The sequence below is a fragment of the Pelodiscus sinensis genome, chromosome 22 (genome assembly GCF_052426305.1).
Source record: "Pelodiscus sinensis isolate ZL-2025 chromosome 22, ASM5242630v1, whole genome shotgun sequence".
In the NCBI taxonomy this organism is placed as follows: Eukaryota; Metazoa; Chordata; order Testudines; family Trionychidae; genus Pelodiscus; species Pelodiscus sinensis.
The window spans coordinates 27,734,322-27,759,194 of NC_143073.1; the positions used below are offsets into that span (position 1 = coordinate 27,734,322).

General features: G+C 65.5%; 1 protein-coding gene across 2 annotated transcripts; it reads left to right on the forward strand.

Moving 5' to 3' along the window:
• Positions 1-5,043: 5,043 nt before the first annotated feature.
• TOMM40 (translocase of outer mitochondrial membrane 40) lies at positions 5,044-24,873 on the forward strand. 2 transcript variants are annotated; one of them, XM_075915932.2, is made up of 10 exons: positions 5,044-5,201; positions 8,289-8,499; positions 9,551-9,618; positions 10,010-10,102; positions 10,394-10,495; positions 16,724-16,829; positions 17,011-17,133; positions 19,937-20,013; positions 20,625-20,727; positions 24,599-24,873. In XM_075915932.2, the coding sequence occupies exons 1-10, from the start codon at positions 5,079-5,081 to the stop codon at positions 24,736-24,738; spliced, it is 1,146 nt and encodes a 381-aa protein (XP_075772047.1). In that variant the 5' UTR covers positions 5,044-5,078; the 3' UTR covers positions 24,739-24,873. The 2 variants fall into 2 exon arrangements, with proteins under 2 accessions (XP_075772047.1, XP_089628478.1); XM_089772352.1 differs by having other exon boundaries at positions 5,045-5,163.

Here is a 24,873-nt window from a genome sequence, read left to right on the forward strand (position 1 = left end):
TTTCCTCTGCCTTTGACATTCACATTTTCACACCAAAAGCTATGAGTGGGTCACATCTAGCCCATTTAATTAGCATCATTAACACAGACCCTAAAATTGACAAGTATTGTGCTTTAGATATTAGTTCCTGTTATTTCTATTCCAATTCAAAGCCCTATGTGGCTTTTACCCACGGAAACTCATGACCCTGTATATTTTGGTTAGTCTCTACGGTGCCACAGGACCTCTTGTTTTCAGGCTCTGTGGCTGAGGCGCCCGTAGGCCAGGGTCCCCCGAGATCGCACTATTGCCGTCATTGGAGCATGTGACTTTCTGCTCCGCAGCTAATGGCGGTTGCCCTGGCAGTCTGGCTACAGACAAAACCCGCCTTCTCCTTACACTGCTGTGTGGCAAGAAAGTGCCGTCCTCTGGGGAGTGAGGGGAGCAGAGAGGCTGGACACTACCAGCCCCGGGGGAGGGGGTCTGGACAGCCGTTTGTCACAGAGTGTGGGGGGGCCCTGCACCCCTATCCACAGCCAGAGGGGACTGTCAGCTGGCAGGTAGAACTGGAAGGTTGATTGATTGTCAGGGACACAGCGTAGCATAAGATTGATGTTAACACAGGGACCAAGAGCAGGCAGCCTTATCCTTCTGCCCTGAGCCCCTTCCCTCCCCCTAACCCAGCCTGGTGTCAGCCCTGCCTATCCTCCGTCTCCCTTCCCTGGCAGGATTGCTATCCCCTAGGCCTGGCCCTCAGGCGCCAGAGAGCCCGAATACGCTTCTGCAGTGACTCAGCCCCCTCCTCCAGACAGTAAGAACCGCACACAAAGCAACACGATCCCCGCCACGTCCCCTCCCAGTGACACGATCCATGACACGATCCTCGCCACGTCCCCTCCCAGTGACACGATCCCCGCCACGATCCCATCCCCGTGACACGATCCATGACACGATCCCCGCCACGATCCCCGCCACGTCCCCTCCCAGTGACACGATCCTCGCCACATCCCATCCCCGTGACACGATCCATGACACGGTCCCCGCCACATCCCGTCCCCGTGACACGATCCATGACACGATCCCCGCCACGTCCCATCCCCGTGACACGATCCATGACACGATCCCCGCCACGTCCCATCCCAGTGACACAATCCCCGCCATGTCCCCTCCCCGTGACACGATCCCTGCCACGTCCCCTCCCAGTGACACGATCCCCACCATGTCCCATCCCAGTGACACGATCCCCGCCACGTCCCCTCCCAGTGACACGATCCCCGCCACATCCCATCCCCGTGACATGATCCCCGCCACGTCCCCTCCCCGTGACACGATCTATGACACGATCCCCGCCACGTCCCCTCCCAGTGACACGATCCCCGCCACGATCCCCGCCACGTCCCCTCCCAGTGACACGATCCCCGCCACGATCCCCGCCACGTCCCCTCCCAGTGACACGATCCTCGCCACATCCCATCCCCGTGACACGATCCATGACACGATCCCCGCCACATCCCATCCCCGTGACACGATCCATGACACGATCCCCGCCACGTCCCCTCCCCATGACACGATCCATGACACGATCCCCGCCACGTCCCATCCCCGTGACACGATCCATGACACGATCCCCGCCACGTCCCATCCCAGTGACACAATCCCCGCCATGTCCCCTCCCCGTGACACGATCCCTGCCACGTCCCCTCCCAGTGACACGATCCCCACCATGTCCCATCCCAGTGACACGATCCCCGCCACGTCCCCTCCCAGTGACACGATCCCCGCCACGTCCCCTCCCCGTGACACGATCCATGACACGATCCCCGCCACGTCCCCTCCCAGTGACACGATCCTCGCCACATCCCATCCCCGTGACACAATCCATGACACGATCCCCGCCACGTCCCCTCCCCGTGACACGATCCTCGCCACGTCCCATCCCCGTGACACAATCCATGACACGATCCCCGCCACGTCCCCTCCCCGTGACACGATCCTCGCCACGTCCCATCCCCGTGACACGATCCATGACACGATCCCCGCCACGTCCCATCCCCGTGACATGATCCATGACACGATCCCCGCCACGTCCCATCCCCGTGACACGATCCATGACACGATCCCCGCCACGTCCCATCCCAGTGACACAATCCCCGCCATGTCCCCTCCCCGTGACACGATCCCCGCCACGTCCCCTCCCAGTGACACGATCCCCGCCACGTCCCCTCCCCGTGACACGATCCATGACACGATCCCCGCCACGTCCCCTCCCCGTGACACGATCCATGACACGATCCCCGCCACGTCCCATCCCCGTGACACGATCCATGACACGATCCCCGCCACGTCCCATCCCAGTGACACAATCCCCGCCATGTCCCCTCCCCGTGACACGATCCCCGCCACGTCCCCTCCCAGTGACACGATCCCCGCCACGTCCCCTCCCCGTGACACGATCCATGACACGATCCCCGCCACGTCCCCTCCCCGTGACACGATCCATGACACGATCCCCGCCATGTCCCATCCCCGTGACACGATCCATGACACGATCCCCGCCACGTCCCCTCCCCGTGACACGATCCATGACACGATCCCCGCCACGTCCCATCCCAGTGACACAATCCCCGCCATGTCCCCTCCCCGTGACACGATCCCCGCCACGTCCCATCCCCGTGACACGATCCCCGCCACGTCCCCTCCCCGTGACACGATCCCCGCCACGTCCCATCCCCGTGACACGATCCATGACACGATCCCCGCCACGTCCCATCCCAGTGACACAATCCCCGCCATGTCCCCTCCCCGTGACACGATCCCCGCCACGTCCCCTCCCAGTGACACGATCCCCGCCACGTCCCATCCCAGTGACACGATCCCCGCCACGTCCCCTCCCCGTGACACGATCCATGACATGATCCCCGGCACGTCCCATCCCCGTGACACGATCCGTGCTACGTCTGATCCCCGTGACACGATCCCCGCCACGTCCCATCCCCGTGACACGATCCCCGCCACATCCCATCCCCGTGACATGATCCGTGCTACGTCTGATCCCCGTGACATGATCCGTGCTACGTCCCCTCCCCGTGACACGATCCGTGCTACGTCTGATCCCCACTATGTCCCATCTCTGCAACACGATCCCCCCCATGTCCCCCCATCCCTGGGGCGCCTGGCGACTCAGGCGGCGAATGGCTGGTGACGCCGAGGGTCCGGTAGCCAGTGGGGACCAAACCCCAGGTTTAACCAGCGGGGTAACTGACCGGGGTTTGACACCACTACTGGACGCTACCATTCCCCGCGGGGGGGATCTGGACGCTGCCATTCCCGTGGGGGAAGGACCTGGACACTACCATTCCTGCGGGGGGGGAGGCCCTGGACACTACCATTCCCGCGGGGGGGGGGGGAGAGGCCCTGGACACTACCATTCCTGCGGGGGGGGGAGGCCCTGGACACTACCATTCCCGCGGGGGGGGGGGAGAGGCCCTGGACACTACCATTCCCGCGGGGGGGGGGAGGCCCTGGACACTACCATTCCCGCGGGGGGGGAGAGGCCCTGGACACTGCCATTCCCGCGGGGGGGGGGCCCTGGACACTACCATTCCCGCGGGGGAGGGGGAGGCCCTGGACACTACCATTCCCGCGGGGGAGGGGGGAGGCCCTGGACACTACCATTCCCGTGCGGGAGGGGGGAGGCCCTGGACACTACCATTCCCGTGGGGGGGGGGAGGCACTGGACACTACCATTCCCGCGGGGGGGGGAGGCCCTGGACACTACCATTCCCGCGGGGGGGGGAGGCCCTGGACACTACCATTCCCGCGGGGGGGGGGCTGGACACTACCATTCCCGCGGGGGAGGGGGCACTACCATTCCCGCGCGGAGGGGGGGGGGAGGCCCTGGACACTACCATTCCCGCGGGGGGGGAGGCCTGGACACTACCATTCCCGCGGGGGGGGGCCTGGACACTACCATTCCCGCGGGGGGGGGCCTGGACACTACCATTCCCGCGGGGGGGGGGCCTGGACACTACCATTCCCGCGGGGGGGAGGCCCTGGACACTACCATTCCCGCGGGGGGGGGGCCTGGACACTACCATTCCCGCGGGGGGGGAGGCCCTGGACACTACCATTCCCGCGGGGGGGGGCCTGGACACTACCATTCCCGCGGGGGGGGGGGAAGAGGCCCTGGACACTACCATTCCCGCGGGGGGGGGCCTGGACACTACCATTCCCGCGGGGGGGGAGGCCCTGGACACTACCATTCCCGCGGGGGGGGGGGGAAGAGGCCCTGGACACTACCATTCCCGCGGGGGAGGGGGCACTACCATTCCCGCGGGGGGGGGGCCTGGACACTACCATTCCCGCGGGGGGGGGGGGAAGAGGCCCTGGACACTACCATTCCCGCGGGGGGGGAGGCCCTGGACACTACCATTCCCGCGGGGGGGGGGAAGAGGCCCTGGACACTACCATTCCCGCGGGGGAGGGGGCACTACCATTCCCGCGGGGGGGGGGCCTGGACACTACCATTCCCGCGGGGGGGGGAGGCCCTGGACCATTCCCGGGGCTACATGAGAGTCCAACCCATTCCCTCACTCCTGCCCCCACTACCGCTCCCTATCGGGGGCGGAGCCAATGTCTGGCCCCGCCTCCAAACTGGCGACGGCGGGGGCCAGCCCACCCCTCAGAAGCCAGGGCTGCCGCGGTGCATGCCGGGACCGTGCCGGCGCCCTGACCTTGCGGCCGCACGGCGCCACCGAACATGCTGCCCGCGGCCCGCCTTTCGTGGGGCCGCCAATCACAGGCGGCTCCCGCCGTGGCCCCGCCTCCTAGTGCCTCGTGCCAATGGGAAAGCGGTGACCCAGTGGCCAACGGAGACGCGGTACCGAGGAGAGGGCGGGGCAGCCCAGACGCTGGCCAATAGAAATGGCCCACGGAGGCGGGTCCTTGGACGATCTACCCAATGGCGACCCGTCGTGCGCTGGAGCTGGAGGATCATGGAGGGACAGGGAATCCCGGAAGTGGGTGGAGCGTTCCCCACATTCAGCCAATGGCCATGCGAGATAGTCGCGGGGAGGCGGGGCTGCGGCCGTAGCCGGCCAATGGCGGCGTGCAGTGGGCGGGGCTGCGGCAGCGTTCTGCAGGCGGGTTCGGGTGTCTCCCGGCTCCGGCTGCTGCGGCCGCCTCGTGAGTCGCGGGCGGCAGGAGAACCTCGTGCGGGGGGGGTGAGTCCTGGGGGGGTGATTCGGGGGGGGGGGGGGGTGAGTCTGGATATGGGGGTGAGTCGGGGGGGTGATTCCTGGGGGGGGGGGTGAGTCTGGATATGGGGGTGAGTCGGGGGGGGGGGTGATTCCCGGGGGGGGGTGAGTCTGGATATGGGGGTGAGTCGGGGGGGTGATTCCTGGGGGGGGGTGAGTCTGGATATGGGGGTGAGTCGGGGGGGGTGATTCCTGGGGGGGGGGTGAGTCTGGATATGGGGGTGAGTCGGGGGGGTGATTCCTGGGGGGGGGGTGAGTCTGGATATGGGGGTGAGTCGGGGGGGGGTGATTCTTGGGGGGGGTGAGTCTGGATATGGGGGTGAGTCGGGCGGGGTGATTCGGGGGGGGTGATTCCTGGGGGGGGTGAGTCTGGATATGGGGGTGAGTCGGGGGGGGTGATTCTTAGGGGGGTGAGTCTGGATATGGGGGTGAGTCGGGGGGGGTGATTCTTGGGGGGGGTGAGTCTGGATATGGGGGTGAGTCGGGCGGGGTGATTCTTGGGGGGGTGAGTCTGGATATGGGGGTGAGTCGGGGGGGGTGATTCTTGGGGGGGCGTGAGTCTGGATATGGGGGTGAGTCGGGGGGGGTGATTCCCGGGGGGGGGGAGTCTGGATATGGGGGTGAGTCGGGGGGGTGATTCCCGGGGGGGGGTGAGTCTGGATATGGGGGTGAGTCGGGGGGGTTGATTCCCGGGGGGGTGAGTCTGGATATGGGGGTGAGTCGGGGGGGGGGTGATTCCCGGGGGGGGGGGGTGAGTCTGGATATGGGGGTGAGTCGGGGGGGGGTGATTCCTGGGGGGGTGAGTCTGGATATCGGGGTGAGTCGGGGGGGGGGTGATTCCCGGGGGGGGGGGTGAGTCTGGATATGGGGGTGAGTCGGGGGGGTGATTCCCGGGGGGGGGTGAGTCTGGATATGGGGGTGAGTCGGGGGGTGATTCTTGGGGGGGGTGAGTCTGGATATGGGGGTGAGTCAGGGGGTGGATTCCTGGGGGGGTGAGTCTGGATATGGGGGTGAGTCGGGGGGGTGATTCCTGGGGGGGTGAGTCTGGATATCGGGGTGAGTCGGGGGGGGTGATTCCCGGGGGGGGGGGGTGAGTCTGGATATGGGGGTGAGTCGGGGGGGGTGATTCCCGGGGGAGGGGTGAGTCTGGATATGGGGGTGAGTCGGGGGGGGTGATTCTTGGGGGGGGTGAGTCTGGATATGGGGGTGAGTCGGGGGGGTGATTCCTGGGGGGGGGTGAGTCTGGATATGGGGGTGAGTCGGGGGGGTGATTCCTGGGGGGGGTGAGTCTGGATATGGGGGTGAGTCAGGGGGGGTGATTCCTGGGGGGGGTGAGTCTGGATATGGGGGTGAGTCGGGGGGGTGATTCCCGGGGGGGGTGAGTCTGGATATGGGGGTGAGTCAGGGGGGTGATTCTTGGGGGGGGTGAGTCTGGATATGGGGGTGAGTCGGGGGGGGTGATTCCCGGGGGGGGGGGGTGAGTCTGGATATGGGGGTGAGTCGGGGGGGTGATTCCCGGGGGGGGTGAGTCTGGATATGGGGGTGAGTCGGGGGGGTGATTCCCGGGGGGGGGGGTGAGTCTGGATATGGGGGTGAGTCGGGGGGGGTGATTCCCGGGGGGGGGGGTGAGTCTTGATGGGGGGTGAGTCGGGGGGGGTGATTCCCGGGGGGGGGGGTGAGTCTGGATGGGGGGGTGAGTCGGGGGGGGTGATTCCCGGGGGGGGGGTGAGTCTGGATATGGGGGTGAGTCGGGGGGGGTGATTCCCGGGGGGGGTGAGTCTGGATATGGGGGTGAGTCGGGGGGGGTGATTCCCGGGGGGGGGGGTGAGTCTGGATATGGGGGTGAGTTGGGGGGGGGGTGATTCCCGGGGGGGTGAGTCTGGATATGGGGGTGATTCTGGGGGGGGGTGATTCTGGGGGGGTGAGTCTGGATATGGGGGTGAGTCGGGGGGTTGATTCCTGGGGGGGGGTGAGTCTGGATATGGGGGTGAGTCGGGGGGGGTGATTCTTGGGGGGGTGAGTCTGGATATGGGGGTGATTCCTGGGGGGGTGATTCCTGGGGGGGTGAGTCGGGGGGGGTGAGTCTGGATATGGGGGTGAGTCGGGGGGGTGATTCCTGGGGGGGTGAGTCTGGATATGGGGGTGAGTCGGGGGGGTTGATTCCTGGGGGGGGGTGAGTCTGGATATGGGGGTGAGTCGGGGGGGGTGATTCCCGGGGGGGTGAGTCTGGATATGGGGGTGAGTTGGGGGGGGGGGTGATTCCCGGGGGGGGTGAGTCTGGATATGGGGGTGATTCTGGGGGGGGGTGATTCTGGGGGGGTGAGTCTGGATATGGGGGTGAGTCGGGGGGTTGATTCCTGGGGGGGGTGAGTCTGGATATGGGGGTGAGTCGGGGGGGTGATTCCTGGGGGGGTGAGTCTGGATATGGGGGTGAGTCGGGGGGGTTGATTCCTGGGGGGGGGTGAGTCTGGATATGGGGGTGAGTCGGGGGGGGGGGGTGAGTCTGGATATGGGGGTGAGTCGGGGGGGTGATTCCTGGGGGGGTGAGTCTGGATATGGGGGTGAGTCGGGGGGGTGATTCCTGGGGGGGTGAGTCTGGATATGGGGGTGAGTCGGGGGGGTGATTCCTGGGGGGGTGAGTCTGGATATGGGGGTAAGTCAGGGGGGGTGATTCCTGGGGGGGTGAGTCTGGATATGGGGGTGAGTCGGGGAGTGCGGGGCTGTCAATGGGGAGATGCCCCTGCGAGGGGGGGGCTGCAGGGCCCTGTCGGAGGCCGGGTGGCTGCATGGCCCGTGGGGGGCCAGTGCCGCGGGGTATTGTGGCTGGTGACCTGGCGCAGGGGCGGTATTGCAGGTGGGCGGTCCCTCTTTGGGGCTGGTTGGGTCAGTGGGGGCAGAGGTCTGGGGGGTACATGGGGTCTGTTGGGGGACACTGGGGCAGCCTGGGCCAGGTGTCCGTTTGGGGTGCAGTGTTCAGGGCATGGGGGTGTATGAGGAGGTATCTAGAGCCACCCACCCTTCTCACCGCTTCTGTCTGCTCTGTTCTCTCCCCAGCCCTTCGCCATGGGTAACGTCTTGGCTGCCAGCTCCCCCACGCCCTCCCCTGGCATGCCCAGTCCTGGCTCTGGCCTGGTGTCCATGCCACCTGGCTTCACCATGCCTCCCGTCAGCGGGCTGGGGCCCCCTGTGCAGGAGCAGCCCAAGGAGAAGGGAGATGAGCTGCCCAACCCTGGCACTTTTGAAGAATGTCACCGCAAGTGTAAAGGTGAAAGCTGGGCACCTACTGACCATGCGCGCCCCCCTCGCTTCCGCCTCTGGTGGTTGTGCGGACCAGGACTGTCACAGAGCTAGATACCTGCATGGAGGACAGGCCCATGGGTGGGGATTAGCCACGGACCAGGACTGTCACAGAGCTAGATACCTGCATGGAGGACAGGCCCATGGGTGGGGATTAGCCACGGACCAGGACTGTCACAGAGCTAGATACCTGCATGGAGGACAGGCCCATGGGTGGGGATTAGCCACGGACCAGGACTGTCACAGAGCTAGATACCTGCATGGAGGACAGGCCCATGGGTGGGGATTAGCCACGGCGGACCAGGACTGTCACAGAGCTAGATACCTGCATGGAGGACAGGCCCATGGGTGGGGATTAGCCTCGGACCAGGACTGTCACAGAGCTAGATACCTGCATGGAGGACAGGCCCATGGGTGGGGATTAGCCACGGACCAGGACTGTCACAGAGCTAGATACCTGCATGGAGGACAGGCCCATGGGTGGGGATTAGCCACGGACCAGGACTGTCACAGAGCTAGATACCTGCATGGAGGACAGGCCCATGGGTGGGGATTAGCCACGGACCAGGACTGTCACAGAGCTAGATACCTGCATGGAGGACAGGCCCATGGGTGGGGATTAGCCATGGACCAGGACTGTCACAGAGCTAGATACCTGCATGGAGGACAGGCCCATGGGTGGTGTCCCCGATCTCTAGCAGAAGCTGAGAATGGGCAGCAGGGTCACTTGGCGATTCCCTGTTCTGCTCATCTCTGCAGCACCTGGCCCTGGCCACTGTTGGAAGATGGACCTTTGGTCTGACCCAGTGTGGCCGTTCAAGGAATCTCTTCCCAAGTGCGGTGCTGGGGAGCAGAGACTGGGGACCCCGACACGTGCACAGGTGTGGGGCGAGTAGGCCATGGAGAGCCCAGGGCTTTGATTCAGGGGAGGGAGATCCCAGCAGGCTGGTGGGGCCCAGGGGGTGGAACCGCGCTGACCTGGCTGGGCTCAGTGCTGACTGTTGCTGCCTCTTCCTCAGAACTGTTCCCCATCCAGATGGAGGGCGTGAAACTGACAGTGAATAAAGGTCTTAGCAACCATTTCCAGGTAAGGCCTGTGTCTCTGGCTTGGCAGGGTTTGCTTGGGATTGAGGGCAGGCGGCTTCAGCAGTAACTGGCCTTTCCCAGCCAAGTGGGCAACCTCCGGATCCCGCTTGGGGCTTAGGGCTTTCTGTCTGAGGTACTTAGCTAGTGTCCATCACCGCTGTGTCTGGCCTCTCGCTGTCTAGTGCGTTCACCTTACGTTTCCTGCGGCGTAGGCGAGGGGGCTGCATGTGGAAGCTGGAGCCAAGGCCCAGAGGAGTGCAGGCATTTTAGAGACCTGAACCTGGGCCTGCGAAGCTCGAACTTCTGGGCTGCCCTTGCCCTCTGGCTGCAGGCTTGGAACCCCTGCCATAGGCCCCAGAACTGCTGGCTCCTGCTGACTGTGCTCTCTCCAGGTGAATCACAGCATCGCCCTCAGCACTGTGGGAGACTCCAGCTACCACTTTGGGGTTACCTACGTGGGCACCAAGCAGCTCAGCCCCACTGAGGTGAGTGCAGGGGCTGGACTCAGTTGGCTAGAAGACAGCATGGCAGAGCCAGCTCTGGGCAGAGATGGGGCAGGCTGTGCGGGTGGGGAGAAGGGTTGATCTGCACATAGGGTGGCAGGGCAGGGGTCAGTTCAGAGCATTGGGGCACTTTGGGGCAAGGCAGGCTGCTCTGGGCGGGGAGGTCGCTTTAGACAGCTGGGGCAGTTTGGGAGCAAAGTAGGCTGCTCTGGGTGGGGAGGCTGTTGTCCTACTGTGGGGGTTGTTACTCACCTGCATTTCATGCCCGTCCAGGCTTTCCCAGTGCTGGTGGGTGACATGGACAACGGTGGCAGTCTCAACGCGCAAATCATCCACCAGCTGTCCACCCGGCTGCGGTCCAAAGTGGCTTTCCAGGTGTGTCACGCCCCGGGGTCTGTCTTAGGCCCTTCCTGGGGTACGTGCATGTGGGTGTGTATGCACGTGCCTGTGTCACATCTGCATAGGTTCCCCGGGATCTGTCTGAGGCCCTTCCTGGGGTACGTGCAGGTGGGTGTGTATGCACGTGCCTGTGTCACATCTGCATAGGTTCCCCGGGGTCTGTCTTAGGCCCTTCCTGGGGTACGTGCAGGTGGGTGTGTATGCACGTGCCCGTGTCACATCTGCATAGGCTCCCCGGGGTCTGTCTGAGGCCCTTCCTGGGGTACGTGCAGGTGGGTGTGTATGCACGTGCCTGTGTCACATCTGCATAGGCTCCCCGGGGTCTGTCTGAGGCCCTTCCTGGGGTACGTGCAGGTGGGTGTGTATGCACGTGCCTGTGTCACATCTGCATAGGTTCCCCGGGGTCTGTCTGAGGCCCTTCCTGGGGTACGTGCAGGTGGGTGTGTATGCACGTGCCTGTGTCACATCTGCATAGGTTCCCCGGGATCTGTCTGAGGCCCTTCCTGGGGTACGTGCAGGTGGGTGTGTATGCACGTGCCTGTGTCACATCTGCATAGGTTCCCCGGGGTCTGTCTTAGGCCCTTCCTGGGGTACGTGCAGGTGGGTGTGTATGCACGTGCCCGTGTCACATCTGCATAGGCTCCCCGGGGTCTGTCTGAGGCCCTTCCTGGGGTACGGGCAGGTGGGTGTGTATGCACGTGCCCGTGTCACATCTGCATAGGCTCCCCGGGGTCTGTCTGAGGCCCTTCCTGGGGTACGTGCAGGTGGGTGTGTATGCACGTGCCCGTGTCACATCTGCATAGGTTCCCCGGGGTCTGTCTGAGGCCCTTCCTGGGGTACGTGCACGTGGGTGTGTATGCACGTGCCTGTGTCACATCTGCATAGGTTCCCCGGGGTCTGTCTTAGGCCCTTCCTGGGGTACGTGCAGGTGGGTGTGTATGCACGTGCCTGTGTCACATCTGCATAGGTTCCCCGGGGTCTGTCTGAGGCCCTTCCTCGGGTACGTGCACGTGGGTGTGTATGCACGTGCCTGTGTCACATCTGCATAGGTTCCCCGGGGTCTGTCTTGAGGCCCTTCCTCGGGTACGTGCAGGTGGGTGTGTATGCACGTGCCTGTGTCACATCTGCATAGGCTCCCCGGGGTCTGTCTGAGGCCCTTCCTGGGGTACGTGCACGAGGGTGTGTATGCACGTGCCTGTGTCACATCTGCATAGGTTCCCCGGGGTCTGTCTGAGGCCCTTCCTGGGGTACGTGCAGGTGGGTGTGTATGCACGTGCCTGTGTCACATCTGCATAGGTTCCCCGGGGTCTGTCTTGAGGCCCTTCCTCGGGTACGTGCAGGTGGGTGTGTATGCACGTGCCTGTGTCACATCTGCATAGGCTCCCCGGGGTCTGTCTGAGGCCCTTCCTGGGGTACGTGCACGTGGGTGTGTATGCACGTGCCTGTGTCACATCTGCATAGGTTCCCCGGGGTCTGTCTGAGGCCCTTCCTGGGGTACGTGCAGGTGGGTGTGTATGCACGTGCCTGTGTCACATCTGCATAGGTTCCCCGGGGTCTGTCTGAGGCCCTTCCTGGGGTACGTGCAGGTGGGTGTGTATGCACGTGCCTGTGTCACATCTGCATAGGTTCCCCGGGGTCTGTCTGAGGCCCTTCCTGGGGTACGTGCATGTGGGTGTGTATGCACGTGCCTGTCACATCTGCATAGGTTCCCCGGGGTCTGTCTGAGGCCCTTCCTGGGGTACGTGCAGGTGGGTGTGTATGCACGTGCCTGTGTCACATCTGCATAGGCTCCCCGGGGTCTGTCTGAGGCCCTTCCTGGGGTACGTGCAGGTGGGTGTGTATGCACGTGCCTGTGTCACATCTGCATAGGTTCCCCGGGGTCTGTCTGAGGCCCTTCCTGGGGTACGTGCAGGTGGGTGTGTATGCACGTGCCCGTGTCACATCTGCATAGGCTCCCCGGGGTCTGTCTGAGGCCCTTCCTGGGGTACGTGCACGTGGGTGTGTGTGCACGTGCCTGTGTCACATCTGCATAGGTTCCCCGGGGTCTGTCTTAGGCCCTTCCTGGGGTACGTGCCTGTGGGTGTGTGTGCACGTGCCTGTGTCACATCTGCATAGGCTCCCCGGGGTCTGTCTGAGGCCCTTCCTGGGGTACGTGCAGGTGGGTGTGTATGCACGTGCCTGTGTCACATCTGCATAGGTTCCCCGGGGTCTGTCTGAGGCCCTTCCTGGGGTACGTGCAGGTGGGTGTGTATGCACGTGCCTGTGTCACATCTGCATAGGTTCCCCGGGGGTCTGTCTGAGGCCCTTCCTGGGGTACGTGCAGGTGGGTGTGTATGCACGTGCCTGTGTCACATCTGCATAGGTTCCCCGGGGGTCTGTCTGAGGCCCTTCCTCGGGTACGTGCAGGTGGGTGTGTATGCACGTGCCTGTGTCACATCTGCATAGGTTCCCCGGGATCTGTCTGAGGCCCTTCCTCGGGTACGTGCAGGTGGGTGTGTATGCACGTGCCTGTGTCACATCTGCATAGGTTCCCCGGGGGTCTGTCTGAGGCCCTTCCTCGGGTACGTGCAGGTGGGTGTGTATGCACGTGCCTGTGTCACATCTGCATAGGTTCCCCGGGATCTGTCTGAGGCCCTTCCTCGGGTACGTGCAGGTGGGTGTGTATGCACGTGCCTGTGTCACATCTGCATAGGTTCCCCGGGGGTCTGTCTGAGGCCCTTCCTGGGGTACGTGCATGTGGGTGTGTATGCACGTGCCTGTGTCACATCTGCATAGGTTCCCCGGGGGTCTGTCTGAGGCCCTTCCTGGGGTACGTGCAGGTGGGTGTGTATGCACGTGACTGTCACATTTGCATAGGTTCCCCGGGGTCTGTCTGAGGCCCTTCCTGGGGTACGTGCACGTGGGTGTGTATGCACGTGCCTGTGTCACATCTGCATAGGTTCCCCGGGGTCTGTCTGAGGCCCTTCCTGGGGTACGTGCAGGTGGGTGTGTATGCACGTGCCTGTGTCACATCTGCATAGGCTCCCCGGGGTCTGTCTTAGGCCCTTCCTGGGGTACGTGCAGGTGGGTGTGTATGCACGTGCCTGTGTCACATCTGCATAGGTTCCCCGGGGTCTGTCTGAGGCCCTTCCTGGGGTACGTGCAGGTGGGTGTGTATGCACGTGCCTGTCACATCTGCATAGGTTCCCCGGGGTCTGTCTGAGGCCCTTCCTGGGGTACGTGCAGGTGGGTGTGTATGCACGTGCCTGTGTCACATCTGCATAGGCTCCCCGGGGTCTGTCTGAGGCCCTTCCTGGGGTACGTGCAGGTGGGTGTGTATGCACGTGCCCGTGTCACATCTGCATAGGCTCCCCGGGGTCTGTCTGAGGCCCTTCCTGGGGTACGTGCACGTGGGTGTGTATGCACGTGCCTGTGTCACATCTGCATAGGTTCCCCGGGGTCTGTCTTAGGCCCTTCCTGGGGTACGTGCCTGTGGGTGTGTATGCACGTGCCTGTGTCACATCTGCATAGGCTCCCCGGGGTCTGTCTGAGGCCCTTCCTGGGGTACGTGCATGTGGGTGTGTATGCACGTGCCTGTGTCACATCTGCATAGGTTCCCCGGGGTCTGTCTGAGGCCCTTCCTGGGGTACGTGCAGGTGGGTGTGTATGCACGTGCCTGTGTCACATCTGCATAGGTTCCCCGGGGTCTGTCTGAGGCCCTTCCTGGGGTACGTGCAGGTGGGTGTGTATGCACGTGCCTGTGTCACATCTGCATAGGTTCCCCGGGATCTGTCTGAGGCCCTTCCTCGGGTACGTGCAGGTGGGTGTGTATGCACGTGCCTGTGTCACATCTGCATAGGTTCCCCGGGGGTCTGTCTGAGGCCCTTCCTGGGGTACGTGCCTGTGGGTGTGTATGCACGTGCCTGTGTCACATCTGCATAGGTTCCCCGGGGGTCTGTCTGAGGCCCTTCCTCGGGTACGTGCAGGTGGGTGTGTATGCACGTGCCTGTCACATCTGCATAGGTTCCCCGGGGTCTGTCTGAGGCCCTTCCTGGGGTACGTGCAGGTGGGTGTGTATGCACGTGCCTGTGTCACATCTGCATAGGTTCCCCGGGGTCTGTCTGAGGCCCTTCCTCGGGTACGTGCAGGTGGGTGTGTATGCACGTGCCTGTCACATCTGCATAGGTTCCCCGGGGTCTGTCTGAGGCCCTTCCTGGGGTACGTGCAGGTGGGTGTGTATGCACGTGCCTGTGTCACATCTGCATAGGTTCCCCGGGGTCTGTCTTAGGCCCTTCCTGGGGTACGTGCAGGTGGGTGTGTATGCACGTGCCTGTGTCACATCTGCATAGGTTCCCCGGGGGTCTGTCTGAGGCCCTTCCTGGGGTACGTGCAGGTGGGTGTGTATGCACGTGACTGTCACATTTGCATAGGTTCCCCGGGGTCTGTCTGAGGCCCTTCCTGGGGTACGTGCACGTGGGTGTGTATGCACGTGCCTGTCACATCTGCATAGGTTCCCCGGGGTCTGTCTGAGGCCCTTCCTCGGGTACGTGCACGTGGGTGTGTATGCACGTGCCTGTGTCACATCTGCATAGGTTCCCCGGGATCTGTCTGAGGCCCTTCCTGGGGTACGTGCAGGTGGGTGTGTATGCACGTGCCTGTGTCACATCTGCATAGGTTCCCCGGGATCTGTCTGAGGCCCTTCCTGGGGTACGTGCAGGTGGGTGTGTATGCACGTGACTGTCACATTTGCATAGGTTCCCCGGGGTCTGTCTGAGGCCCTTCCTGGGGTACGTGCACGTGGGTGTGTATGCACGTGCCTGTGTCACATCTGCATAGGTTCCCCGGGGGTCTGTCTTAGGCCCTTCCTGGGGTACGTGCACGTGGGTGTGTATGCACGTGCCTGTGTCACATCTGCATAGGTTCCCCGGGGGTCTGTCTTAGGCCCTTCCTGGGGTACGTGCAGGTGGGTGTGTATGCACGTGCCTGTGTCACATCTGCATAGGTTCCCCGGGGTCTGTCTTAGGCCCTTCCTGGGGTACGTGCAGGTGGGTGTGTATGCACGTGCCTGTGTCACATCTGCATAGGTTCCCCGGGGTCTGTCTGAGGCCCTTCCTGGGGTACGTGCACGTGGGTGTGTATGCACGTGCCTGTCACATCTGCATAGGTTCCCCGGGGTCTGTCTGAGGCCCTTCCTGGGGTACGTGCACGTGGGTGTGTATGCACGTGCCTGTCACATCTGCATAGGTTCCCCGGGGTCTGTCTGAGGCCCTTCCTGGGGTACGTGCAGGTGGGTGTGTATGCACGCGCCTGTGTCACATCTGCATAGGCTCCCCGGGGTCTGTCTGAGGCCCTTCCTGGGGTACGTGCAGGTGGGTGTGTATGCACGTGCCTGTGTCACATCTGCATAGGCTCCCCGGGGTCTGTCTGAGGCCCTTCCTGGGGTACGTGCAGGTGGGTGTGTATGCACGTGCCCGTGTCACATCTGCATAGGCTCCCCGGGGTCTGTCTGAGGCCCTTCCTGGGGTACGAGCACGTGGGTGTGTATGCACGTGCCTGTGTCACATCTGCATAGGTTCCCTTCGGGTCTGTCTTAGGCCCTTCCTGGGGTACGTGCCTGTGGGTGTGTATGCACGTGCCTGTGTCACATCTGCATAGGCTCCCCGGGGTCTGTCTGAGGCCCTTCCTGGGGTACGTGCAGGTGGGTGTGTATGCACGTGCCTGTGTCACATCTGCATAGGTTCCCCGGGGTCTGTCTGAGGCCCTTCCTGGGGTACGTGCACGTGGGTGTGTATGCACGTGCCTGTGTCACATCTGCATAGGTTCCCCGGGGTCTGTCTGAGGCCCTTCCTGGGGTACGTGCAGGTGGGTGTGTATGCACGTGCCTGTGTCACATCTGCATAGGTTCCCCGGGGTCTGTCTGAGGCCCTTCCTGGGGTACGTGCAGGTGGGTGTGTATGCACGTGCCTGTGTCACATCTGCATAGGTTCCCCGGGGTCTGTCTGAGGCCCTTCCTGGGGTACGTGCACGTGGGTGTGTATGCACGTGCCTGTGTCACATCTGCATAGGTTCCCCGGGGTCTGTCTCAGCCACCGCTTCACGTGCTCGTGGGCGTCAGGGAATCAGTGTAGAACATTGCAGGTCTGTGCCAAACCGCACTTCTTGGGGGGGTCAGAGCAGAGTCACGGGGCCGTGGCCCCGATTTCACCCGGCCCCCTCTCATTCCAGACACAGCAGTCCAAGTTTGTGAACTGGCAGGTGGATGGCGAGTATCGGGGGCAGGATTTCACGGCAGCTGTGACGCTAGGAAATCCCGACATCCTGGTGGGCTCAGGTGAGAGCTCTGTTCCCATCTCTGGCACCCTGACCCCCAAATCCACTCTGTCTGTGAAGTCTCCCACCAGCATGGCTCCTGCCTCCCCTTCTCCATACCCAGCCCGATGCCCCCTCTCTTCCCCGCCCCTTCCCAACCTGCCCTTGCCCCTCATAGCCCCAGCTGATCAGTCTCTTTGCAGGGATCCTGGTAGCCCATTACCTGCAGAGCATCACACCCTGCCTGGCGCTGGGCGGAGAGCTGGTCTATCACCGCCGGCCAGGGGACGAGGGCACCGTCATGTCTCTGGCTGGGAAGTACACAGGTACTCAGGGAACTGGGGCCGGGCTCCTGGGGTCTCACCCAGCTCTGGAGGGCAGTGGGGGCTGGTGGTCAGAGCTGGGGCAGGGAGCCAGTACTCCTGGGGTCTCACCCAGCTCTGGAGGGCAGTGGGGGCTGGTGGTCAGAGCGGGGGCAGGGAGCCAGGACTCCTGGGGTCTCACCCAGCTCTGGAGGGCAGTGGGGGCTGGTGATCAGAGCGGGGGCAGGGAGCCAGGACTCCTGGGGTCTCACCCAGCTCTGGAGGGCAGTGGGGGCTGGTGGTCAGAGCGGGGGCAGGGAGCCAGGACTCCTGGGGTCTCACCCAGCTCTGGAGGGCAGTGGGGGCTGGTGGTCAGAGTGGGGGCAGGGAGCCAGTACTCCTGGGGTCTCACCTGGTTCCGGGAGGGCAGTGGGGGCTGGTGGTCAGAGCGGGGGCAGGGAGCCAGGACTCCTGGGGTCTCACCCAGCTCTGGAGGGCAGTGGGGGCTGGTGGTTAGAGCAGGAGCAGGGGCCAGGACTCCTGGGTTCTCACCCAGCTCTGGAGGGCAGTGGGGGCTGGTGGTTAGAGCAGGGGCCAGGACTCCTGGGGTCTCACCCAGCTCTGGAGGGCAGTGGGGGCTGGTGGTCAGAGAGGGGGCAGGGAGCCAGGACTCCTGGGTTCTCACCCAGCTCTGGAGGGCAGTGGGGGCTGGTGGTCAGAGCGGGGGCAGGGAGCCAGGACTCCTGGGGTCTCACCCAGCTCTGGAGGGCAGTGGGGGCTGGTGGTCAGAGCGGGGGCAGGGAGCCAGGACTCCTGGGGTCTCACCCAGCTCTGGAGGGCAGTGGGGGCTGGTGGTCAGAGCGGGGGCAGGGAGCCAGGACTCCTGGGTTCTCACCCAGCTCTGGAGGGCAGTGGGGGCTGGTGATCAGAGCGGGGGCAGGGAGCCAGGACTCCTGGGGTCTCACCCAGCTCTGGAGGGCAGTGGGGGCTGGTGGTCAGAGCGGGGGCAGGGAGCCAGGACTCCTGGGGTCTCACCTGGTTCCGGGAGGGCAGTGGGGGCTGGTGGTCAGAGCGGGGGCAGGGAGCCAGGACTCCTGGGGTCTCACCCAGCTCTGGAGGGCAGTGGGGGCTGGTGGTCAGAGCGGGGGCAGGGAGCCAGGACTCCTGGGGTCTCACCTGGTTCCGGGAGGGCAGTGGGGGCTGGTGGTCAGAGCGGGGGCAGGGAGCCAGGACTCCTGGGTTTTCACCCAGCTCTGGAGGGCAGTGGGGGCTGGTGGTTAGAGCAGGAGCAGGGGCCAGGACTCCTGGGTTCTCACCCAGCTCTGGAGGGCAGTGGGGGCTGGTGGTTAGAGCAGGGGCCAGGACTCCTGGGTTCTCACCCAGCTCTGGAGGGCAGTGGGGGCTGGTGGTTAGAGCAGGGGCCAGGACTCCTGGGGTCTCACCCAGCTCTGGAGGGCAGTGGGGGCTGGTGGTCAGAGAGGGGGCAGGGAGCCAGGACTCCTGGGTTCTCACCCAGCTCTGGAGGGCAGTGGGGGCTGGTGGTCAGAGCGGGGGCAGGGAGCCAGGACTCCTGGGTTCTCACCCGGTTCCGGGAGGGCAGTAGGGGCTGGTGGTCAGAGAGGGGGCAGGGAGCCAGGACTCCTGGGTTCTCACCCAGCTCTGGAGGGCAGTGGGGGCTGGTGGTCAGAGCGGGGGCAGGGAGCCAGGACTCCTGGGTTCTCACCCAGCTCTGGAGGGCAGTGGGGGCTGGTGGTCAGAGTGGGGGCAGGGAGCCAGGACTCCTGGGTTCTCACCCAGCTCTGGAGGGCAGTGGGGGCTGGTGGTCAGAGCGGGGGCAGGGAGCCAGGACTCCTGGGTTCTCACCCGGTTCCGGGAGGGCAGTGGGGGCTGGTGGTCAGAGCGGGGGCAGGGAGCCAGGACTCCTGGGGTCTCACCCGGCTCCGGGAGGGCAGTGGGGGCTGGTGGTCAGAGCGGGGGCCGGGAGCCAGGACTCCTGGGGTCTCACCCAGCTCTGGAGGGCAGTGGGGGCTGGTGGTCAGAGCGGGGGCAGGGAGCCAGGACTCCTGGGTTCTCACCCAGCTCTGGAGGGCAGTGGGGGCTGGTGGTTAGAGCAGGAGCAGGGGCCAGGACTCCTGGGTTCTCACCCAGCTCTGGAGGGCAGTGGGGGCTGGTGGTTAGAGCAGGAGCAGGGGCCAGGACTCCTGGGGTCTCACCCAGCTCTGGAGGGCAGTGGGGGCTGGTGATCAGAGCGGGGGCAGGGAGCCAGGACTCCTGGGGTCTCACCCAGCTCTGGAGGGCAGTGGGGGCTGGTGGTCAGAGCGGGGGCAGGGAGCCAGGACTCCTGGGTTCTCACCCGGTTCCGGGAGGGCAGTGGGGGCTGGTGATCAGGGCAGGGAGCCAGGACTCCTGGGTTCGGAGCCAGGACTCCTGGGTTCTCACCCAGCTCTGGAGGGCAGTGGGGGCTGGTGGTTAGATCGGGGGCAGGGAGCCAGGACTCCTGGGGTCTCACCCGGTTCCGGGAGGGCAGTGGGGGCTGGTGGTTAGAGCGGGGGCAGGGAGCCAGGACTCCTGGGGTCTCACCCAGCTCTGGAGGGCAGTGGGGGCTGGTGGTTAGAGCGGGGGCAGGGAGCCAGGACTCCTGGGGTCTCACCCAGCTCTGGAGGGCAGTGGGGGCTGGTGGTCAGAGCGGGGGCAGGGAGCCAGGACTCCTGGGGTCTCACCCGGTTCCGGGAGGGCAGTGGGGGCTGGTGATCAGAGCGGGGGCAGGGAGCCAGGACTCAGGGCTGGGTTGGGGGCCCACTGTGACACTCCCCCATTCTTCCCCCAGCACCTAGCTGGATTGGGACCCTGACGGTCGGGCAAGCTGGGGCCCATGCTACCTACTACCACAAAGCCAATGAGCAGGTATGTGGCTCCCAGGCTGGGAGCAGGGAGATGTGGGGGGGGCTTTGCTGGGCAGCACAGCTGGCGTGTGGGAGAGTCACTGGCCCTGCACCTCCAGCAGCAGCCAGGCGGGACTCAGGCGGCAGGAAGAACAGAAGGTCTGTTGGGTCCCAGGGACACAGCGCAGCTCAGACTTCTTGTTACAGGACCCAGCAGCCTTCAGTGCAGCCCATCGGGGAAAGGGGGCCATACCCCCAGGCCAGCTAGGCTCCCTTCTCCACTCACAGCCCCACCTCCTGCTTTGTCCTGCTGTCACCTGGTTCTCAGGGCATGAGAGACTGAGCCTACTTCCAGTGAGTCCTGCCCAGCCTCCCCCTCCGCATGCTGATAGTGCTGCAGTGCCTGGGGAAACTGAGGCACATTCCTAGAGTCACTGTAGAGCGGCTCAGTAGGAATCGCGCGCACAAAGCAGGGAATGCAGAGGAGTGAACACAGGCCTACCAGAGTGAAGGCTGTTCCTGCCACATTGCATCTGCCCCAGGAAGAGCGGGGAGCTGGGCTTGGGTGGGCAGGCTGGGGTTAGGGCTTCAGGAGGGGGGCAGTGCTGCTTACTAGGTAACTCGCCCCCTCAGCTGCAGGTCGGGGTGGAGTTCGAGGCCAGCACGCGCATGCAGGACACCAGTGTCTCCTTCGGCTATCAGCTAGACCTGCCCAAGGCCAACCTGCTCTTCAAAGGTACGGAGCCATGGCTGCCCTTCCCTTGTACCCCTCTTCCCCCCGCCCGCCCAGAGCCGTGTACTGCTCCCCCCCCCCGAACACTAGCCCTCCCCCCGCCCAGAGCCGTGTACTGCTCCTCCCCCCCCCGAACACTAGCCCTCCCCCCGCCCAGAGCCGTGTACTGCTCCCCCCCCCGAACACTAGCCCTCCCCCCGCCCAGAGCCGTGTACTGCTCCTCCCCCCCGAACACTAGCCCTCCCCCCGCCCAGAGCACTAGCCCTCCCCGGTCCCGCCCAGAGCCGTGTACTGCTCCTCCCCCCCCCGAACACTAGCCCTCCCCCCGCCCAGAGCCGTGTACTGCTCCTCCCCTGAACACTAGCCCTCCCCCGGTCCCGCCCAGAGCCGTGTACTGCTCCTCCCCCCCCCCGAACACTAGCCCTCCCCCCGCCCAGAGCCGTGTACTGCTCCTCCCCCCCGAACACTAGCCCTCCCCCCACCCAGAGCCGTGTACTGCTCCTCCCCCCCCCCGAACACTAGCCCTCCCCCGGCCCCGCCCAGAGCCGTGTACTGCTCCTCCCCCCCGAACACTAGCCCTCCCCCCCGTCCCACCCAGAGCCGTGTACTGCTCCTCCCCCCCGAACACTAGCCCTCCCCCCGCCCAGAGCCGTGTACTGCTCCTCCCCCCCGAACACTAGCCCTCCCCCCGCCCAGAGCCGTGTACTGCTCCTCCCCCCCCGAACACTAGCCCTCCCCCGGTCCCGCCCAGAGCCGTGTACTGCTCCTCCCCCCCGAACACTAGCCCTCCCCCCACCCAGAGCCGTGTACTGCTCCTCCCCCCCGAACACTAGCCCTCCCCCCCCGCCCAGAGCCGTGTACTGCTCCTCCCCCCCGAACACTAGCCCTCCCCCCGCCCAGAGCCGTGTACTGCTCCTCCCCCCCGAACACTAGCCCTCCCCCGGTCCCACCCAGAGCCGTGTACTGCTCCTCCCCCCCGAACACTAGCCCTCCCCCCGCCCAGAGCCGTGTACTGCTCCTCCCCCCCGAACACTAGCCCTCCCCCGGTCCCGCCCAGAGCCGTGTACTGCTCCTCCCCCGAACACTAGCCCTCCCCCCGCCCAGAGCCGTGTACTGCTCCTCCCCCCCGAACACTAGCCCTCCCCCGGTCCCGCCCAGAGCCGTGTACTGCTCCTCCCCCCCCCCGAACACTAGCCCTCCCCCCACCCAGAGCCGTGTACTGCTCCTCCCCCCCGAACACTAGCCCTCCCCCGGTCCCGCCCAGAGCCGTGTACTGCTCCCCCCCCCCGAACACTAGCCCTCCCCCCCACCCAGAGCCGTGTACTGCTCCTCCCCCCCGAACACTAGCCCTCCCCCGGCCCCGCCCAGAGCCGTGTACTGCTCCTCCCCCCCCCCGAACACTAGCCCTCCCCCGGCCCCGCACAGAGCCATGTACTGCTCCTCCCCCCCGAACACTAGCCCTCCCCCGGCCCCACCCAGAGCCGTGTACTGCTCCTCCTCCCCCCCCCCCCGAACACTAGCCCTCCCCCGGTCCCACCCAGAGCCGTGTACTGCTCCTCCCCCCCGAACACTAGCCCTCCCCCGGTCCCACCCAGAGCCGTGTACTGCTCCTCCGCCCCCGAACACTAGCCCTCCCCCCCCCCAGAGCCGTGTACTGCTCCTCCCCCCCCCGAACACTAGCCCTCCCCCGGTCCCACCCAGAGCCGTGTACTGCTCCCCCCCCCCCCCGAACACTAGCCCTCCCCCGGCCCCGTCCAGAGCCGTGTACTGCTCCTGCCCCCCGAACACTAGCCCTCCCCCCACCCAGAGCCGTGTACTGCTCCTCCCCCCCCCCGAACACCCCCCCCCGGAACACTAGAACACTAGCCCTCCCCCCACCCAGAGCCGTGTACTGCTCCTCCCCCCCGAACACTAGCCCTCCCCCGGTCCCACCCAGAGCCGTGTACTGCTCCTCCCCCCCCCGAACACTAGCCCTCCCCCGGCCCCGTCCAGAGCCGTGTACTGCTCCTGCCCCCCGAACACTAGCCCTCCCCCCGTCCAGAGCCGTGTACTGCTCCTTCCCCCCCCCCCCCCCCGGAACACTAGCCCTCCCCCGGCCCCGTCCAGAGCCGTGTACTGCTCCTCCCCTCCCCCGGCCCCGTCCAGAGCCGTGTACTGCTCCTCCCCCCCGAACACTAGCCCTCCCCCGGTCCCGCCCAGAGCCGTGTACTGCTCCTCCCATCCGAACACTAGCCCTCCTCCCCGTCCAGAGCCGTGTACTGCTCCTCCCCTCCGAACACTAGCCCTCCTCCCCGTCCAGAGCCGTGTACTGCTCCTCCTCCCCCCCCGAACACTAGCCCTCCCCCGGCCCCGTCCAGAGCCGTGTACTGCTCCTCCCCCCCGAACACTAGCCCTCCCCCCGTCCAGAGCCGTGTACTGCTCCTCCCCTCCCCCGGCCCCGTCCAGAGCCGTGTACTGCTCCTCCCCCCCCGAACACTAGCCCTCCCCCGGCCCCGTCCAGAGCCGTGTACTGCTCCTCCCCCCCCCCGAACACTAGCCCTCCCCCCGTCCAGAGCCGTGTACTGCTCCTCCCCTCCGAACACTAGCCCTCCTCCCCGTCCAGAGCCGTGTACTGCTCCCCCCCCGAACACTAGCCCTCCCCCCGTCCAGAGCCGTGTACTGCTCCTCCCCCCCGAACACTAGCCCTCCCCCCGTCCAGAGCCGTGTACTGCTCCTCCCCTCCGAACACTAGCCCTCCTCCCCGTCCAGAGCCGTGTACTGCTCCCCCCCCCGAACACTAGCCCTCCCCCCGTCCAGAGCCGTGTACTGCTCCTCCCCCCCGAACACTAGCCCTCCCCCCGTCCAGAGCCGTGTACTGCTCCTCCCCTCCGAACACTAGCCCTCCTCCCCGTCCAGAGCCGTGTACTGCTCCTCCCCCCCCCCCCCCCGAACACTAGCCCTCCCCCGGCCCCGTCCAGAGCCGTGTACTGCTCCTCCCCCCCCCGAACACTAGCCCTCCCCCGGCCCCGTCCAGAGCCGTGTACTGCTCCTCCCCTCCCCCGGCCCCCCCCAGAGCCGTGTACTGCTCCTCCCCCCCCCCGAACACTAGGCCTCCCACCCACTCCCCCCCCCCCCCAGAGCCGTGTACTGCTCCTCCCCCCCCCCCCGAACACTAGCCCTCCCCCGGCCCCGTCCAGAGCCGTGTACTGCTCCTCTCCCCCTCCCCCCCGAACACTAGCCCTCCCCCGGCCCCGTCCAGAGCCGTGTACTGCTCCTCTCCCCCTCCCCCCCGAACACTAGCACTCCCCCGGCCCCGTCCAGAGCCGTGTACTGCTCCTCCCCCCCGAACACTAGCCCTCCCCCGTCCAGAGCCGTGTACTGCTCCTCCCCTCCCCCGGCCCCGTCCAGAGCCGTGTACTGCTCCTCCCCCCCCGAACACTAGCCCTCCCCCCGTCCAGAGCCGTGTACTGCTCCTCCCCCCCCGAACACTAGGCCTCCGCCACCCAGAGCCGTGTACTGCTCCTCCCCCCCCCCCCCCCGAACACTAGCCCTCCCCCGGCCCCGTCCAGAGCCGTGTACTGCTCCTCTCCCCCTCCCCCCCGAACACTAGCACTCTCCCGGCCCCGTCCAGAGACCTGCCCCGTCCTGAGGCTCTGGAGGTTTTCGCCTTCCCCTGTAGCACGGGGCAGGGGTCACTTGCTGGAGGATCCGCTGCAACTTGGGGTCTTTAACCCACCGTTTGAGGAGTTCACTCTGAGAGGCGGGAGGATTGTTCGGGGGGGGATTCTGGGGCCTGCCTTGTGCAGGGGTCAGGCCACATGGTCACAACGGTCCCTTCTGACCTTCCAGCCTGAGTCTCAGCCCCGCCCCCGCTGCTCACCCCTCTCTGCCGCAGGCTCCGTGGACAGTAACTGGATTGTGGGTGCGGCGCTGGAGAAGAAGCTGCTGCCGCTGCCCCTGACGCTGGCTATGGGGGCCTTCCTGAACCACCGCAAGAACAAGTTCCAGTGCGGCTTCGGCCTCACTATCGGCTAGAGCTGGCTCCCCGCCCAGCCCCTCCCTGGTCCGTGGGCTCCCCCGGCGCTGCGCGGGCCCTCGGGCTCCGGCCCCGGGAGACTGGCCTGGGGCTCCCCCGGCGCTGCGCAGGCCCTCGGGCTCCGGCCCCGGGAG